The following is a 20180-nucleotide window of genomic DNA, read 5'->3' as shown; positions in this document are numbered from 1 at the left end:
CAATAATAAATTGCATGTGTTGTTTTCCAGAAGAGTATTATGTCTATGAGTAAAACCTGGGCCACGTATTTAAAGTAAAGTATCACACCACTGAAAGTCAACAAAGAATCTATTTTATACAGTGCAGAACCAACAGGCCATGAACTGGAGTTTCTTTTTAATATCTATATAAAAAATAATGAGCGATTTACAGTCTCTCTCTAGTCAGAACCCCAGAAGTATGTATAAAGGTGCTGTACAATATATAAACATTTACACCCAGTACATCCATACATTGCTTAGCATTCCAAGGCCACATTGCTAAGTCATCTGATACAGCAAGTACAGATACAAGTCCTATGGAAGGAGAAATCACACACAGGTAAGACACTAAATCAGGTCACATTATCATATAGAAAAATAGAGGGGTAGTTGATGACAGGGAAATGTCAGTGGTACTAATTCATCTTTGTATTTAATGTCTGAATTGGTTACTGTAGGCAGTGGATAGGGCAAGTGCATACAACTCAACATAAAACATCATCTTGTTAAGAATACACGGGTAATATCTACATTGGCTACTTCAAAGTATTAAACATCTTCACAGTCCTGCTCCACACAGGGAGCATCTGGACATATTATGCTACACAGCAAATCTCAATGGATCATCCAATGTCAAGCAGCAGAGCACAGTTTGAAACAGCTTTAAAGCCTATTTAATTTTCAAAGTCTTTGTTTAAAAAGCTCTTTGAGTAGTCATCTGTACTGCTAAAGAATTCAGCTCAGGACTGATTCATGTCCTTCGTTAAGCTTTAAAAACATTACATGTTTCAAAGCCGAAATGAGATATTCAGTCATTCGCTTTCAAATAGCAAAGTATTAGTTTGAATTTTATCATGATTAAAAGTAAAGCTTTATCTTTTGCACTTCCTTCCCCTGCAAACTGGACCAATGGGATCATTTTACCATGTTTTTGCCATCTTTAAAAACCTGACAGGGCAGGAAATCATCACTAGAATAAAATAAAAGCCCTCAATTTATGCAGTCTGTTGCTCTTACAGCTGTAGGACTGGTGTGGGAACAGATTCAGGTCATAACATTCCTCTTGTTAAAACACATATTCTAGCCCAAACCACAGATATTAAGTCTCATGTACCCTGTACAATATCCTCCTTAGAACTCTGAGAATACACACATTCCAAGTAGCACGTGGGAGATTCAGTACACACAGGCATGAACTTCCCTGCAGAAGCTGCAGTAGCAACTGGTTCAGTCCTAAAGGTCCAGTTGTTTCCTCCACAGAGGAGAAAAACCTGATTCCCAACTAGCATTAAATAACTGAAGATGGGATTTCAGCATACAGCATCACGAGCCTGAAAATAAACATGCTCTCGTTGCTGTTGTGTGCAAAGAACCACTAAGGGTGAGACAAAGACCAGGGGAATTGCCTCATTTAACAGAGCCCAGAATTCTCTCTTTTCAGATGGATGTTGCCAACAGCTGTTACATCCTTATGAATCAATAAAGGAATTTTGCTGTGTTCATAAAAAGCAAAATTACAAAATATTATGTCAAATGTATTTTTTATCTACATGATTTTGCATTAGGTATAAAAATTTAAGGAAAACCATCAATTGAACAGCATCAATGGCTCATTTGCTGCCCTAAAACTGATGGAACCAACTCACTCGTTTTCTTACTGCACCAGTGAGAAGGTGCTTTTACTTTTGCAAACACACACCACGCTCCTGAGAAAACACCCTTTTCAAACCAAACCTTGTCTTTTCTGTGACTGGAATACATATGAGGAGGGTTAGATTGACTGGATACAGTAGATGACTTGGCACAAGAACAGGAGGTGAGTCATGATCACATTGGCAATAGAGGCATTAAATAATTTGTTCAGAAACTCACAACACTGTCTGAGAAGCCACAGCAGCACAATGTTGAGCAGCAGAACCACCTGCCCAGGGACGAGGGGACAGCAGCTCATGGCAGAGTCTCAATTAAGCAAAATCCAAAAGGTCCTTCATGCAGCTTAGATAATTTAAGAATTAATCAAGTACTTTCCGCCCTCTTAACTAGTTCCTGGAAAAAAATGACAACTTCATGAAAAGAATGCTTTTAAATGACCATTATTAGAAACTTGATTAAAACATGTTCTAAAAAAAAGTGTCAGTCAAACCCGTTTTTCAGCCACTCCTGCTGTTTGGGTGACATTACACGTGCTTGGAACCCTCCATGGTCCAGGAGTTATTGGTGTTTTCTTGACTGGAGAACTACTCTGGGATCTGGGAATTCTGTCATCTTTGGTTTCATTAGGCAGCTCCATGTGTCTCTCCCTGTGTTGTCTGTTCAGCGTAGCAGGGTCCTGTGTCTCGAGCCTCCTCTGCTTCTCCATGGAAAGCAGTGGAATATTGGAAAGACTGGAAGCTTTGAATCTGCTGGAACTTGGCTCTCCAGGGTCTGATTTCTTTGTTTTTTTGTCCTCAGAGGTGTTTCTCCTAGAGTCACTGAATGGAAGATTATTCTCATCAAATGCTGCAGATTGTTGCTCTGGAGACCACACTTCCATCTTTCCAGAGGTTTTCTGCTTTGTGTGTTTCCTGGTGACTCCTGTTTTACCATTTCCACCTCTCAATCTCTCAACAGTCATTTTATCACCACCAGTTGTTCCATCTTTATATTCCTGTACCCTGCCTACCATTTCAGCAGTTCCTTGCTTGCTGAGTTGCTGCTGGGGACTGGCAGACCTTCCTTGATTTCCACTGGAATACTCTTTTTTGTTCTTATTGTTCATTCCTGTTTCTGTGGTTTTACTCTCACTCTTTCTTGAACTCTCAGATTTATGTGAGAGATGGCTGTAGGTTTTCTCAGGATCCCCTTTTCTGGGGCTTTGGAATCCCATGGGAGTGGGTCCCTCAGCAGCCCCTAACTTTTCTGGACTTGCAGATCTGTCTCCTCTGGTCCCTACTTCCCAACTACCTTTTGTGATTTCAAACCCAGGACTGGAGGGACATTCCCATCTGTTCTTTGTTCTCTGGGGAGAGGAGTGAGGCTTCATCTCCAACTGGTGTTCAGGTAAAGTGCTTATCTGTTCAGGCACAGTGTTCTTTGCTTGTTCCAGTTTCTCAGGCAGCTGAACTCTCATTAAAGCTTCTCCTGGTAGATGACACACCTCAGATGGGGAAGCAGAATGTGAAGATGAAGATAATGGTGACTGTTCTTCATATATTACATTTGATGAAGATGGATTGTAACTCTCCCAATCACCTGGAAGTGAACAGTAAGATATTTCACTAAATTACTATAAAATAAATCAATCCGTATTTTAGAAACATGCATACTACTGAGGTTCCAGGATGCTATATGAAATCTCCAATTTAAAGAAGATGATGGAGTGGCATACTCTCCAAGTCTTACTTAGTTTTCTCCATTGCATCATTCTACAACCTACAACAACCATGAAGATTTGATTTAGGAAAATAACTGAGAACGCTGGCATAGTCACTGTGGGACTGACACCTTCTTGTACCACCACAACTTCAGAGCCCACACAACAAAACTGCAAAATAGAAAGTCCCTGATTTACATTGTTTGATATAAGAACACAAAATTAATGGAAACTGTTACACTACAAGAAAACTGAAAACAGTGAGAAGTTGCGGTTATTTGTAGCTTTGCACTTTAATAACAGGAAGAAATGAAACACAAGACATGCAGATTTACCAAGTCTTTAAGGAAAAACCAAGAAAAGCACTGAAAGCCCTTAATGTTGCTCAGGTTTCACGTAGGGACACAGACTGGAAGGAGCCAAACCTGAGGGAGGAAGAGAGAAAGCCCAGAACTACATACCAAAATCACAGGGTACAGCAAGCAAGATTTCAATCAGAAATGTATGATTAACAGCAAGACAAGAGGCAACAAAACCCTTCCTCTCTCTACCATCACTGATCTAAGTTGCTTCATCACATCTCAGGCCCCACTCAGGAGATTTCCAAGATTCCAGGTAACTATTGTGGAGCCCTCATGGTGCAAGATAAACACCATTTATCGCGGCTGAAAAAATCCCAAGCTTAAATGGCTGTTCCTAAGGAGAGAGGTGGAGCTCCCTCCCACTGCCTCCTTCTCTCCTACCTTGTAAATGCTGATTTTAAAGGGGACTTCAACAGAAGCTCATCAGAACACCAGGAAGGCTACATTTAATTTTCACCCCTAGTGACAGGTAATTCAGAGTAGAGACAAACCCAGCAGCCAGGAACCCAGCAAGGTGGCCCAGAGCAGCCCTGGCAGAACTGTGCTGTGCAGGCTGCAGCTGTAAGATGTTAAGGGGTCTCTTCTAGTCTCTGGAGGAGGGAAATGGGAGAAAGCTCTGAACAGATGTTATCCCTGGAGTAGATCCTAACGCTGCCTATAAATGACTGACCACAATGAACTATCTGGTAGTTCAAACTCTGAGGGACAAGCTCACGGTTGGTCACTCATGTTGAAAAGCTCTTAATCAGAAAGTGACCCTACAATTTAAATTTATCATCAGAATCTCAGTGTCACCATCAAGTGTTCAAAGACTAAAAAGTGTACTCAGAGACAAAGTGTATTTTTGCTTTAAAAATATTGCCACAGACACAAGTCTCTGATTTGTAGTTTTGGAGCATGTCCTAAGTCAGCGTCAAACTCACCAGTTCTGTGCTTGGTCCCTGAACTCAGAGCTCCTACAAGCATTTGTGTTTCTGTCCCTCCCTTTGCCTACAAAGTTGTGCTCTCCTGTTGGAGATGCAGGACTCACACCTTCAAACAAACAGAATCTTTTCTGAGAGCAGAGCTGTCTCTCTCCCTGCTTTCTGAAGTTAATTCCATCATTTAGAAGGCTAAAAACAGTGAAGTAAATCTGTATAGAAATAATATTCTTAACAATATAGGCATTTTGAACCGAGTACTGCATTGCAGAGAATTTCAATTTAAACAGCAGTGTTAGTTATCACATTTGTATAGCAAAATTTTGTTAGTTTGGACAAAGCTGAGAAATTTATTACAAGTATGCAATAATTTTACACTGTGCAATATTCCTAAGTACTTGTCCTGTGTTAATTTTACCAAAAATATTTATTATATTTTAAAATAAATATGAACACCTGTACAGCTGTCAAAAAGGGAACTGCCAACTATTCAGTGACCAAGCACCCAAGTTTCCCTTGTCAGTGTGAACCCCATTGCCCTGACCCTCCAAATGAACAGCACTCAAGGTGACATACTGTGATCTGGGATCAAGCCAGTCCCTGGTCTCAGCAGCAGCAAAACTTTATTCCCTCCAGCCTGAATCAGCTCGATGGCTCGTGTGTGAGTGATTCCTTGGGTGGGTTCTCCATTAATTTCAACAATTTGGTCGCCAACCTGACAAGAAAGGAACAATAACAAACTGGTTTTTAATTTAGGAAATAAAAAAACAGAGGCTCTGGCTCTAATCAAGACAATACAACATGAGGCTCTGGTGGTTCAGAGCTCTGCATGGTCTGCTCAGCCAGCTCCAGAAAGGATCCCTGATTAAACACATTGTCTGTTCACTTACAAGTGAAGAGACAGGCACAGCCACATGCTTGAGCGTGTTTTCATTCTGGATCATCACATGGAGGGAGCTTATGGCTGAACCACACCAGTCTGTCTGCAGCCACACTAACCAGGGGAGTGACACAGCAGCTGAACTGCAGAGCAGGGTGTGTGGAGGGAAAGGGTCTCTTACTGCAGGTAGGAGAGATCACCACTGTGCAGTTACCAGTTCTAAGGTCTCTCTGGCCAACTAGCAACTCACAGAGGTCTTGGGCAGGTAATTACAGTTTACAGGAGCTTTGCAGGATGCTGGAAATGGTTGGAAAAACCTCCCACAAAAAGGGTCATGAAACCTCTTTGGCAATACATGGATCAACCAATGGATGTCACTGGTGCATAAAGTTAGCAGTTTGAAGAGACTGTCTGGGCTTTGCTAAATAAATTGTCTCTGCCAAAGGAGATCCCTGGCTGGTCACCCATCTGACAGGACTTACCTCCTGTCATGCCTAGTTGCCATTAACTGGGTGAGAAATTCCCCTTCACTGTTTCTAAATGACACCCTTTTCCAGCTTTTAAGCTGGAATTAAGTGAATTCTTACATAAATGTAAGAATTAATAAAACAATCTTCAAAAAAACTTAGGCTGGGATCTTCCAACACTGCACTGAACAGCAACAGCACAATGTACACACAGACAGTAACACCTGATCAGCACGTGGATTAGAGAAGAAAAACTCACATGTACTCTCCCATCTTTGACAGCTGGTCCATCTTCAGCAAGTCGAAGGATGAACAAACCCATGTTGTACTCCTTTCCTCCTCGAAGGCTAAATCCAAATCCTCGAGGGCCCCTTTCCAATTCTACTGGGAAACAGCCAGGATTCTGTGTGGGAAGTCAGATAAAAAAAGGTGAAGACCTGCAGACAGATTTAAACACTTATTTTTCTGGGAAAATTTGAGAAATGCAATGCGTTATTTAAATGGAACTCAACACAACTCATGTACAACCAGGTGTGATGGTTTCTTTCTAAGTGTCAAAATCAAGAAAGTTTTTTCTTCTAAGTTTCAGACATGCATGAAATTTCTTTAAGTTTTGCTGAAGGGTTTTGCAGTAGCCCCTTTGTAAGCACCTGTTTCTTTTGTCATTATGAAGAGTATTCAGCTGTACTAAGAAGATAATAGAATTTAGAACATTAGCAAAAGTGTGCATCTTTATACATATTTTTTCTACTCGTATCTGACTTGGAAATGTCTCATTGGCTTATCCTGGTTCAGACCAGGACATCTGCTCTTGAAGTCCTGTGGCCATGCCCCTGTGGTGTCCCTGTGCCCACTGTGCCCACCTCCACCCCCGGGGTTCCCTGTACCTGGCAGGGACGGCCCCCAGGGACGGCAGCCATGCCAGCCTCGGGCTGCGCCACGTGCTTGTGCTCGGGCCAGGAAAGCCGGTAAGGATTTGAAATGTCTTTTCCAGCTTCCCCTTCCATGGCTCCCCTGCAGAGAGGCAGAAGGACACAGATGTTACCTTTAACAATCTCTCTGGTCAAGCTTTTCCATCTGCTCTAGCTCCTCTGGCCGAGCCCCCAGGCCCCCCGTACCTGTCTGTGCCCGCGGGGTTGGGCTGTGCCGATCCCAGCGGTCGGTGCTGCGGAGCCGGGCTTTGCCTGGCCGAGTTTGTTCCTGACGGAGGACCACGGTGTTCTGATAAATTCAAACAAAACTGACAGTCAGAGAGAACTTTCCAAATACAATCCCAGCACCAGGAGGCCTGCAGTGACCATCAGTGCAGTCTCTGCTGTCCCTCAGGTTGCTGCTGCCACGTCACAGGTCAAGCAGAGTTCCCACAGTCACCTGGGGAAGCGGATTTTCCAAGGCCTAATGCCATAAGCCAGGAAGCCAAGTGCTGTTCATTGCTTCCATGGAATAAATTCCTAGGAATTTTACTCTTATCTATGCTGCTTTTCCTCAGAAAACAACAGAGTTTTAATCACACCAGAAGGGTTTTAGACTGTCTGCAAGCTGATAAAGACCAGAAGGGATCCAGGCTAGTAGGATCCATGAAGTTTGTTCAGATATTAAATATAATTAAATGTTGTAAAAAATTACCAATAAAGTTCATTTGAGAACATATGTCTTGTTAAAAGGTAAGAGGAGAATGAGGATCTGCAGTAGCAATGAAGCTTCAGAGGTGAAGACCCTACTGATGGTGGGAAACTACCAATGCATTTAAGCACAACAGAGGGTTTGCTACCAAACATCTACAGGGAAGGTTATGAACCGGTCCCACAATCACACCGGAGACACTAGTTAATTCACAAGTTATCAATAAGAATGTAAAAGTATTTTAAAATAGCTTAAGATTATTCTCCTTCAGCACGTAACACAGCAGTTGTGCACTTTACAACAAATCCAGTGCCCCTGGGCAAGCAGTAGCCCAAGATGAACTTATGTGCTGACCTATAAACTAATAAACTCCTTTTCCTTATACAGGGTTAAAGAAAAAGCACCAAAAGTAGAGAAGTCCCAGTCCTCTGCTAGGTGCATCGTGTTACTGAAATGTGCTTAAGAACAAACATTTAAGAACAAACAAATAAAATACACAAAGTGCTCTAGCATCTTAAGGGAAGGAAAACATAATGCATCTTGTTAGACTGAATTTCTCAGGTACAGGAGACCTCCAAGCCCTGCACAGGGATGCTTGGTGCTATTACTGTGACATGCCTCAAAGAGGTTTTCCTCTAGAGACAAAATGTCAACTTTTCCTCCTGGTTTATACTCAGAGTTTTAATTTAGAAGCACAGGCAAGAAAGACGCCATCTGTTTGTACAGATTCTCCAGTCCTCTTTTCAGCCTGCTCCCTTGTGTTTCCAGCTAATACATGACAAAAGCTGACAGGCTCCTGCTTTTGTGAAAAATGTTAAAGAACATCTTCTGGCATGAAGTGGGATTCATTTATTCAGATGAAAAGGAGGATCACAGGTCAGTGACAGCTGGGGGCAGTGGGAAGGGGTTTGAGGGTGTTTTTGTTGCCAGTCTTAGAGAACAGCACTGGGAACAGCCAGCCCTGCCAGGGTCTATCCTTTGTGATGCTGAACAGCTTCTGGCAAAACAGGCAGTTTTCTCCTTTGGAGCTGCCCCCTGCACCCTCCTGGGTGTTAACCACTGCCTCGTGAACCCTCCCTGGAGCCCTGACCCTGGCTTCCTGCTGCACAGAGGGTTATGCTGGGAGCTAAACTGCACTTCTCCAGCTAAATTAAGGAGAATTTTACAGTGGTGATGTATTTCCACTTCAGTGGAACAGGTTCTGCTTCCTTCTCTTTCATTGTCACAAAATTATTTACATCTGAAACAGGCCAACTCCAGCTCCACGAAGCCACACTTTTTTGCTCACTTGTCTCCTCAGTCTAGTTTTATCACCTGCTATTGACTTTTTTTTTCCCCCCCACTCTTTGTTGATTCTCCTCAGGTTCTTGTTTTGTTTCTACATTTTGCCTCCAAATATGTAATCAAGGAAGTGGGAAAAGCTCTCACACAGAGTCCAGGTAAGGTCATGCATAAATAAGGGACAAAAATGCTATTTTCCAAAAGCTTATTGTGAAAATAAAGCTGATTAAGAGCCCCCGAGAGACAGATCTAATGCAACCAACTCAAGACTTCAGTTGCATTACAAACATTGCCCTGGGCAACTGCTTTGAGGTGTGCCCCTTCAAACTGGAATGAATTAATTGTATAAAAAAGAAAATCTTAATAGAAAAATAACCATGTGTAGAAGTCTCTCTGCTTCAAACATTAACAAAAAGGAAAATTAAGTCTTTGTAACTCCGTATTGCAGGCTGAGATAGCATGTCAAATATCTGCAATGAATGTGAAATTAGAGAATCATCTTGGCTTTATTCACATGCTGGGTTTAGGTATTTATTATTTAAAAGGTGATAAAGCCAACTTTCTGGTAAAATGATGATAACAAGTTTAATTAAATGCACAAGCAGCAATCAAGAAAAACGCAGTGGTGAGCGGGGCTGGAAAATGGCTTTTCAAATTATCGGAGTTTACATATTTATAGTGAACTGTGTAACAATTCCATATTGAATGCAGTGCTGCATGGGAGCCTCCATTAAAAACAGTCTCTACAGATGGGACTTTGCAGTCACAAATACTCACTTTGCTGTTTAGATGACAGAGCAGTTGTGTGTGAAGAATTTGCAGGCAGCCTGGGAGGCTCTGCAGGAAAACCCTGAGCAAGGTTTTCCTGGTGGGCTGTGACCATTTTTCAATGGGTGGTTTTGGCAGACAGAACTACGGGGAGTTTCTGTTGTATCCAGGGAAGCAGCATTAGGCAATTTGAGCATTTCAGTGCAGCAGGAAGGAAAAACATCAGACTTTGGGTGTGTGGCAGGACCCGCACACCTGCAGGGCCACGCTCCCTACTTACCCTCCTCAGCCACGACAGTCAGAGTCACCAGGTTGCCTGCGTCCTTGATGAGCTGCACGATGCTGTCGTGGGAGAGCTCCACGATGGACTGCCCGTTCACCGCCGAGATGCGGTCACCCACCTTCAGCCTCCCGCACTGGTCAGCTGGGCTCCCGTCTATAACCCGCCCAATCTTGTGAGGGATCACTGGGAAATCAAGAGCAGGAACAGCACGATTAATCCTGATATCTGACAGGCATCACGCAGACCCAGAAGAGCCATGGTCACCCCAGAGCCTGCTCCTGCTCTAAGGGGCAGAGTGACTAGGACAAGAAAAACCCGAGAGTAATGCAGAATGCTCCACCTGGCAAAGCCAACAGGAACGCCAGCCCCTGGCAGCACAGCCCTGTCACATGCAGGTGTTGTGCCTAAAGTAAAACATGGGGAGAAAATGGGTCACCCCTGCAAAGGGGTGAGCGAGACCATGTGTCCCAGGAGTGCTCTGCAGCTGTCTTGAGGGAGCTGTGACATAGTGAGTGAAAGCTGCCCCAGAAGAGCTGTGCAGGTACCAGCAGCACAGCAGGGCAGGATCTCGCCGCCCCACTCAGCAGCAGCAGGTCTGGTGCGAGGGCCGGGCAGGGACAAGGCACGTACCCCCAGGAGGAGGTTTGTTCTTTGAGGTGAGGATGACAAAGCCAAATCCTTCATTCTCCTTCCGCTGCAGACGGACATCATAGACCTCTGGGGACTGGTGTGCAAACTCCACCCGATTCAGGCGGGGAGAGCCATTCTGTGCCAAGACAGGCTGCGACTCCTCCTCCTCCGCTTGCTTTTCCCCTTGCAGGAAACAGACAAACAACAAATAAGGAAAGAAGAATACTGCTGTTTTACCAAGCAACTACAGCAAAACTGTACATCTCAGTATCAGTGCCAGCATGAGGAAACACTGTCTGCCTGGGAAAGTAAGGGCCAGTTCATCAACAACATGACTGGGTCCAACCAGAGATCAGATGCAGGCTAAAGCATTTCCAGGCCCAGTCCTACACGGGAGTGCAGCCGTGCAGGGAGAGCTGCTGCACACCCCAGCAGCCTGGGCAATGTGCACACAGGCTCTGTCACAGTGATCTGATGCCTTTTTATTGTTGAAAAAAACAAGATGGCTTTTCTGCATGCTACAAGTACAAGATCTATGGCAAAGATCCAGCTACAAACTACAGCTATTGCTGTATTAAGTGAGGAACAACTGTTTGCTTGGAACAATGGGAATGTTTCTAAAAGGCAGCTTGAAGACTGAAGCCAGGCTTTCTCAGAAAACCTAAAAAAATTAGGTTCTGAACCAGTCTGTCTACCAGAATGCATCTTAAAAGAAATTGAGAATTGATCTTGAAAATATTTTTTCCTTTTACTTGAATAATGCAACAGAAAAGCAATACTGGTAGCAACAGGGGACCCTTATCAGTACTCCTGACCCTCACCCAGCCCTGTCATTCAGATGATCAGCATCACTGAGTCAAAGACAAACATCTAAACACTGCCCAGCTGGACCCTTATCTTAAACTGCAGAATCACAAGACACCGTCCTGAATCATCTCTGGTTTGAACACACTTATTCTTGCTACACATGGATGCCAAAAGACTCGAGAATACAGCATGTAGTACAGAAAAGAGGCTGCGTTATTACTGTTTGCAGTGGCTGCTCTAACTACCACCTGCAAAAAGGTTTGAAGAAAACACCCCTGCTCTCTTCATTTCCAGAGCCTCACCTGAGTGAGCAGTGCAAACTAGCACGTACCAAATCACCAGCCTATTACATTCTGCTTTTCTTCAGTTTCTCAGAGTTACAGCTGTGCAATAATTGCTAAGTTTCAAAGCAGCTCTGGTTGATTTCATTACAAAAACATAAAATCTTCCTTTAGCCAGATCTGTGCCCTGCAGTTCCCCCTCTGGACAGGCAGACACGTACCACCAAAGAAGATCTTCCTCCGGACCGTGAGCAGCACCTGCCCATTCCGTGCAGCGCTGGTCATCAAGTCCAGCACTTGCTTGTGTGACTTCCCCTTGACAGGGACCCCGTCGATGCACATCAGCTCATCCGCAGCCCGGAGCCGGCCGTCTCTTTCCGCTGCTCCCAGCGGGATGATGGCTCCGATGTAGATCTGCCAGCAGAGCAGAGCCAGGGTTTGGAATGGCAGAACATAGACCCACCAGAACATGTGATGGTTGCAATCCAGGTGAACCCAGGCAGGTGGGGGCTTTTAGGAAGATACTTTTTAAGACAATCTGACTGTCCAATTGTAGCAGAAACAAGCCAGCAAGTGTACTTTGCACAAGCTGACCCAGTGGATACAATTTGGGGGCTCAACACGTTCAGTAAATACACAAAGTTTTGGGGGATTTTTAATTCTTATTTCCATGACTCCTGGAAGCATCACTATCTCCTGAGCATATTTGTCAGTTTGTTTAAAAGCCCAATTTGACCTAAGTATACACTGTGTACTTATCACATCTATTGTATATGTATGATTTCCTAGACATCGTTGAAATGAAAGCCTGTAACTTATTCCACTTCTAATGCAGATTAAAGTCAGCCATAAAGAGGAAAAAAGGCAATCTGAATCAACTCTGAATCTTTAAAAGGCAGTTACTGAAGTAACCAATTTTGCCAGCACTAAACTGTCTAGCATGAGAGGGAAATGAGGGTGGCAGAGCAGGAGTCATTCTAACAGCAATACTGTAAGATAACATGTAGGAAACTGTAAATTGTTTCACTTACAGGCTGATCTGGTCCATCCCCTCCAAGCACCCGGAAACCAAAGCCTGACTCTTGTTTTCGTAGGAAAACATCCAAATCTCTTGTGTTTGGAGCTAAGACAAAGCAGTATTTCAAAACATGTAAGGAGTTATCTTTGATTACTGAAAGATTATGCTTTGTGGTACTTTCTGACTCTTAGCAACAGAACACATTAACCAGAAATACAGTAAATAAATCAGTCAAATCTTTACTGACATTCCCTTTCCTAAATGGGAAAAAAAAATTCTAAGAAACAGCCAAAAAATGAAAGGATGGATTGACTAATGCCAAAGGAGACATCACAGCTCCATTTGTATGGTGGACCAGGACAAAATCTGGTCTGTGAAACACCTCAGAGCTACTACCTCCTATAAACTCTGAAATGGTCAAGTCTACCCCAGTGTCCCTCAGAACCAGACCATCCTTGAGACCATTTCTGTCATTAACAGTTTTATTGTAAATATGGCCGAAGCATATTGTATACTTTTTTAGAGGATTTGCACAGTTTTCTGATTATTGTACGAATTACACATCTTGGAAAGTTTTATCTACAGGAGATTAACAAACTCAGTATGAAATTCACAGTAATTTTAGCACTCTACAACACAGAAACAAATCCTTCATTATGGACCATTTGCAAGTTGAAGTTGATATACTCACGTTTGTCCTCATACATAGTCTTAGACTTCAGGTAGACTTCTGAAGGATCTAGTTTAGGAGAGCCTGGTCGTACAGCAGCGGGTGGGAATGGCATTGGCTGTGGGATGGGATCTCCAACAGCTTCCAAACTACCTGAGCTGTCCTGCTTGTCCTTCTGAAACAGACCCCACCCCATGAAACCCACATTAGATCAAGAGCACAGCTGAACTTGTGTACATGTGCACGCAAAGACAACAAACATCATGCATCCACTCTGCACTAAAGTAACTCAAAACATTTATTCTGGGCTAAATTCCAACCTGGAAAACTGGAACATGGAGGTCTGCCTGCATCTGTCCATGTTAGAGAGAAGCACAAGCAGAATAGACTTAGATGTGCCCTTTTACCAAGAGTGGGAGAAAAACCCCCAAGCGATTTAGCAGGATGACAACTCTTGCATGTTTACAAACACAAGAATTTGCCCTTTTTAAACTGAATTATTTTGCCATGGTGCTTAATGCCACTGAGCATCCAGTGTTCCATGGAAGCTGCTGCTGCACACGTGCTGAACACTCATCCCTGAGTCCACAGCATTTTATCACGGATGCAGAGCGCACGGACACAGGGCTGTGCTGGCAGGGTTTGCCTCCTCAGCCTGCACAGATCTGTGTGCTGATTATTTGTGTGAGCAGCTGCGAAACTGCAAGAAACTGAGTCTGCAAATCCTGCTGAGCACAGTCTGCTTCAAGTGCACTGAACCTGTGTGCCCACACTATCCCACTGCTGGGATGTGACTTCAACACTCACACTACAAGACAAAGACAGAAAGAGAAGCTACAACTACATCCTGGTAATGGGGTTTTCATAAAACAAGCTATTTGTTCTGTAGAAGAAACATTTTTGAAGAAACAGCTCTGTTCACCAACTATGTTAACTCATAACAGAAGAGCTCATGACAAAAATATGTGTTACTATCAGCATTAGCAAATCAGAGAGTATTTTACTAAGTCCAAGGGTACTTTACTGAGCTAATATATATTAAAGATACACCAATGGATTGAACTTCCAAGAATAATGACTATCAAACTAGAAATGTACCACTATATAGAGACTTCCTGAAAATATGGGTTCAAAGATAAGCAAGCATTTTAAGAAGAGAGTACTCTCTTAAGAAGAGAGCCCATTAATTCCCTGAGTATTGAGAAATACAGATGTATCATAAACTTCCCTTAGAAATCCCATTTGACTTTAATGCAGGTAATCAGAAATGAAAAAAAACAAAACAAAAATGTATTTTGTTTCCCTTTTAATCAGCATTGTGACAGAAGTTACTTATGACAATGAATCCATGCCAGCTAAGTAGACAAGGTTTTACTAAATCATCTTGCATATTATCACAGGGACTAAAACCCAGAGATGAGATGACAAAGGCAGGCCAAATGTGCACAGAGAGAGCAATTGGAGGTATAGTGTTAAAAAAGGAAATACTGATAGAACTGAAATGGCAATGACATTTAAAATAATGACAAATCAACAATATTACACCCATCACCTTTCAAGATCTTTGCTTCATTCTTGATTCTTAAGGAGTAAGAACAGAGACATCCATCACCTCCATTAAACAACTCAAAAACTCAAAGGTCATCTTTTGTATTAAGTAGACCATACTGATGAGTCTGTTTTGCAACCAACCCCCCCTGCATATTCTCTATCAGAAACAAATTTAAATACATCACTAATACTCACCCCTTTGGCAGTTTTAGTAGGTGAGGGTGGACCTTAAAAAAATACAATGAAGAAAGCAATTTCAATACTAGGTCACCAAAAGTTTAAACAGCATTAATGCAATATTATCAGCTCCTCCTGGGTTGAAAATAGTAACTGCTCATTCACTCATCCTTTAAATGGTAATGTGAATGTTCAGTTGACCAAAAAAATCACTTCAGAGAAGTCTCAAATTAGAATTGCCAGTTGTACAACAATGAAAAGCACCTATTTCTCTTTTTGCTAAACACTGCTCAACCAAATCACACATCAGCGCCTTGGACACAGAGACTGAATTTGTCTGGAGGAATTTTACTTGCCACCAAAGAAACCTCATCATTTCCTTGGCTGATTAACGGAACTGTAGCATTTATACAGAAAAAGACCTGAAGATTTTTGAAAACGTCGATGGCTCTTTGAAGTGACACTCTCAAGGTTACAAGAAAAACTTCAAGGGACACTAGGCAGCCATGTGTCACTTCAGAGTTTGTCCATCTCCTTCTGGAGATCACACACTATCTACCAGTCAGCTTCTGGGGAGAAGCCACATTCTGGGCTGTGACTGACAGTCAGTGAAGAGATGTAAATATGCAGACATGAAAATGAGAATTTTTTCTGGCATCTCCAGTGATCAGGTCTCCCTCCCTGCTGATGGTTCTTCTTGTCTCCTGTAATCCCCTGTCCATTACAGTGAAAGTTACTAGAACACACTTGAAACCCTGACAACACTCTGTCCATCATACTCTTTTGTTATGCCAGAAACTGCAATTTTGCTTTAGCACTTCCTTGATACTTGAAAGAGACAGTGCATAAACATACCATTAGAAAATTTTTGAAAAAAAACCCCCCAAACCCTAGCAACATGTTCCCACCCCAAATACTCAGGGGTATAAATTAAACTGAGAACATAATGGCTCAGAGACATAAGCTGCTACTAGACTGTCAGGAGCAGACATGATTTAGATCTCACACTAAACAGGGTCTTTTAAAAAAGCATATAACCATTTATGACAACTGCAAATCTACATATGTACCTCCTCTTAAGATAAGCAGTGGCACCTCTGCTCCTACTGGAAACTGCTTCAGTACCTCCACCACCTGCAGATGTGTCAAGCTCTGCACGTTCTGATGGCAAATCTCCTTGATCACATCCCCTTTCTGAAGGCCTTGGCACCACTGGCTGTCCAAAATCATTTTCACCTTCTGTCCTGTAGGACTGTCTGCAATGGCAAACCCAAAGCCTTTAGGACCTTTGACTAGAGGAATGGTGACCAGCTCTGGCTGAGAGCCTCCTGAAGATGCAAGAGAGATCCTCTGCTCAGCAGTATCCACGGAAGGGCCGTTCAAACGGCCATTGACCAACATTGGGGCCATTTTTCCACTCTGGTCCAGCACGACTGTTCCTGCAATTAAATCCTGGCTGCTCACACAAACATCTCCCTTGGTCATGGGCGGTCCGTTGATAACAGGTGTAGCTGTCACTATATCTACCACAGGGTCTTCATTGTCATCAGGAAGAGGATAACCACGACACAAAGTCATGTTCACATACTGATTGACAGGAACTAGCTGAAACATCTGGACAACATCTGCATGGGTATGGCCAAGGACACAGCTTCCATTTATGTCTACAATGACATCACCTGTTACAAAAGAAAGTTCAACAGCGTCAAAACCAAACTAAACCACCCACACCTGACCTGTGGTCTGAGCCTCAGAACAAAATCCCACCTGGAGGAAATCACTGAGAAGTCTTCAAAACTAACAATGAGTGCTGGCTGGGTTATTACCTCTTGGCTATCTGTTGCCAAAAGGCATAAAGGATTTCCTCTTTGCATTGATTCTGTTTCATCGCAGAAGAGTGTGCTAAATATATAAAGTTTAATCTGCAGCAGATTTAAAAAATGATACTGTACAGCCACAGGAGATGAAGCAGTGCACGCACACTGCTGCAGGCAGATGTCTTCTACTTTAATTCATACTGTATAGCATCCTAAACTCAATCCAGAATAAATCGGATTGGGGGTGGTCCTATGTTTATTTTAGGACTGGCTGAACTTAAGCTAGGATTGCACACACACACTCCAAACCCTCTCACTTTTGCCACACGTGGCTAAGCATGTACTTTTAAAAGGAAGCAGAAGCAGGCTTCAGGTCCTGAACACTTCTTGAATAATTCACATCATTTTGATCATGAAACTTTATACAAGATCTTTCACAAATACAAGAACTGTTTCATTTAGTGAGGTGTCCAGTCCTCCAACCTCCTGTGTCTCAGCAGCTGCATTGTCTAAAAGCAGCACAGGAAATGGCAGCTTAGAGAAACAACACTTTACCTGGTGCAATTCTCCCATCCTGGGCTGCAGGTCCCTCTTTTAACACATTCTTCACCTGCAGAAACTCATCGGGTCTGTCCCCTCCAATGATTGTGAAGCCAAATCCCATCGAACTTTTTTTCAGTGATGTCCGTATCAGTGCTCCTGTCAGCTGGGATGGATCTCTAGTGAAGACAGACTTCTCTGGTCCTTTTAAATTATGGAACAAAGACATGAAGATCAGAAACCAGGGCTAGTTTGGTAAGTTTTTTGTTTGGTTTTTAAGGTGTCATAAAAGGTTAATGATTTGTCTGGCTGACAGGGGTTAACCTCTGCCCACTGACATGAAGTAAAGCAAACAAGATGCTGCTAAACTCATTTCACGGGGGAGTTCAGTGAATAGGAAAGTGAAGTTTTCTCAATATGGTGGTACAGATTAGTACAGATTACAAGAGAACTGAAACTAAAGCTCCCACCTGTAGTTTCCAATATATTAAAAAGCTCCATATATTAAAAAGCTGCTTATGAAAATCAGCTTCAGAATGATCAACATGATTTTAAAGCAGTTACTTTTAACATTAAAAACATAATTCAAAAAGCTGTACAGATCTAGGAGGGCAACACCACAATGGCCAGCAACACGAAAAGGTTAATGCCTCGGTGAATTCCAAAATTGGTTGACATGATGCACACTTGCAGGTAAAGATATCAGTGACAAACAACACAATATGCAGTGATACCTGCTTTTGTAGGGCCAACATCAGTCTGTGCTAGCTGTTTTTTTCTTTTGGCTTCCAATACCGGGTTTTCAAACTGAGTTTTCTGGTTAATATGACTGTAGACATACAAAAGGTAGATCAGGATTTCAGAAGAAAGCATTCTGCCTATTTTACAGAGAAGACAACCACAAAAGATACATCTACAAATACTATATTTTAGTATTTCAGATTATTGCTCTGGAGGAATGAACAATGGACTATCATAATCAACACTGAAAGCATTTTCTGAAAGCTTCAGCAGTGTGCACCACACGTGCACTGCCCCTAGAACTGCTTCTGCTGGGTATGTTTAACACTTGCATTGCATTACAGCCTAGACGTACTGCTTATCAAAAGTTTCTTCATTATTTTCTGTTCAATGTATAACTATGTCAAATTAATAATTAGCACTTACTCAACATAATATGTTCCATATTGAGGATCTTCTATTTTTTCCCACCCATAAGGAAGTTCTGCAATCAAAAAGAACAAAATTCTCCATTACAGTGGAAAACAATCAGCAAATCTCAGAGCTCTTATGAAGGAATGAGAGGACAGATTACAGACTCATGAAAAAAACGAGGAAAATACAGGTCCTTTTTTCTTCCCTTCATTTGTTTGAGGCTGGTCCTTCTGATGAAAGGATATCAGCCTGTTCCCAGGAATCTGAAGCCCTGTAACCCTCACTCTGTTTCACTAGATGAGAAGACTTGTATTCAACAAAATCACACCACTTCAAACATAGAATAAACTTAAAGACAAGATACAAACTAACCTATTTAGAGAAGAAGAACCTATAAAGGGGAAGAAAAATACATTATTTAAAATTAATCTAATTATAAGTTATAAATTATGAATGTGATTTGATAGTTGTTGACTTTTTAAATTATCCAACATGAACACGGTCACACTGCTTCTGCCCCCAAGACAACTGCATTCTGACATTTCAGTTTTCAGTCAACCCAAGAAGTCTTCAGCCAGAACAGTAACAGCCACACGTGAGGAATAAGAGAGAATCCCCACCATGGTAGGCTGTTTCACCCTGCTGTTGACAATACAGTGAGACACCCCAGGCCCAGCTGGCCCCTGTTCTGGCATCCAGCATAGACTGTCAGGACAACGAACGCGGCTCCAAGCTGCCACAGCTGCAGCAGGCTGGACATTGCTTGGGCTTGCACATCCCAACAGCAGGGTCTAAAACAAAACATTACCTGTTTGAAAAGGGTACTGATAGCTACATGTGAAAAGCTCCTTTTTATGGCAAATTCACAACCTGGTAAAATGGTGCCCAGCAGCAGATCATTGCTGACTGAAGCTGATAAGCTGTTAACACAGAGGTCCAATTATTCTAGCTTTACTGTTCTAGTTCTCTTGACCATGGAAATATAAATATTTGAATAATGGATACAGTCAGGTAGCTAGACATTTGAAGGATAAAATTGCTGTGTAATCCTGTTTGAGGCTGCCCTAAGTTTGATGGTAACAGGCATTTTCTCAGCATATGACAGCATGTTACCGATTATTAATACCAGCATTACTCCACAGGGTTTGACAAAAGACCAAGTGGGTCTATTCATTTAAATGTTGTTCATTTGGATATCCTGCATCTCTGTTAAAAGTGCCATTTTTATCCTGTGGTGAGCTGCACATATGTTTAATAAGCAGCAGTATGTGTCCACTGCCCAGCTGGCTTCATGATGAATTCAAGATTGTTAGGCTGTGCAATTCAGGAAGGCAACAGGCTATTCTGAGCCTGCCTCAGCTTTTTAACGTGTCAGGCGTCTGCCAAAGACAGAGCTATTTGGTACTCTTCTCTAGCTGACTAAATTGGACTACGTAGGAAATGGTTGCAGGAATTACCTGCAGGCCAATCATGAACCTCACCTCTAAGTACTGAAGTAACAGCATGAAAAGTTTGAGTCAGATTGTTCCCTCTCCTTATGCTTTCAAACATTATATCATGTCACAGACAATAAGTAC

The 20180-nt window shown here is 42.5% G+C and overlaps 1 protein-coding gene across 2 annotated transcripts in view; it reads right to left on the bottom strand.

The window, feature by feature from the left end:
* Window positions 1-91: 91 nt before the first annotated feature.
* MAGI3 (membrane associated guanylate kinase, WW and PDZ domain containing 3) overlaps window positions 92-20180 on the bottom strand; it is a 59932-nt gene continuing 39843 nt past the window's right edge. Inside the window, exons 7-22 of one of the 2 annotated variants that reach the window (XM_051638787.1) lie at window positions 18616-18673; window positions 18183-18277; window positions 17464-17652; window positions 16162-16770; window positions 15110-15141; window positions 13385-13538; window positions 12707-12798; window positions 11897-12089; window positions 10588-10770; window positions 9955-10140; window positions 7121-7223; window positions 6890-7016; window positions 6262-6405; window positions 5232-5370; window positions 3709-3798; window positions 3166-3252 (exon numbers count right to left, since the gene is read on the bottom strand). In XM_051638787.1, the coding sequence (XP_051494747.1) occupies window positions 3749-3798; window positions 5232-5370; window positions 6262-6405; window positions 6890-7016; window positions 7121-7223; window positions 9955-10140; window positions 10588-10770; window positions 11897-12089; window positions 12707-12798; window positions 13385-13538; window positions 15110-15141; window positions 16162-16770; window positions 17464-17652; window positions 18183-18277; window positions 18616-18673 (2354 nt within the window). In that variant the 3' untranslated portion in view covers window positions 3166-3252; window positions 3709-3748. Of the gene's footprint in view, window positions 3253-3708; window positions 3799-5231; window positions 5371-6261; window positions 6406-6889; window positions 7017-7120; window positions 7224-9954; window positions 10141-10587; window positions 10771-11896; window positions 12090-12706; window positions 12799-13384; window positions 13539-15109; window positions 15142-16161; window positions 16771-17463; window positions 17653-18182; window positions 18278-18615; window positions 18674-20180 lie in introns of both variants that reach the window. The other variant, XM_051638786.1, reaches the window with a different exon arrangement.

The sequence above is a fragment of the Apus apus genome, chromosome 23 (genome assembly GCF_020740795.1).
Source record: "Apus apus isolate bApuApu2 chromosome 23, bApuApu2.pri.cur, whole genome shotgun sequence".
NCBI lineage: Eukaryota > Metazoa > Chordata > Aves > Apodiformes > Apodidae > Apus > Apus apus.
The sequence above is the reverse complement of the archived record's forward strand: the minus strand, read 5'-3'. Positions and strand labels throughout refer to the sequence as shown.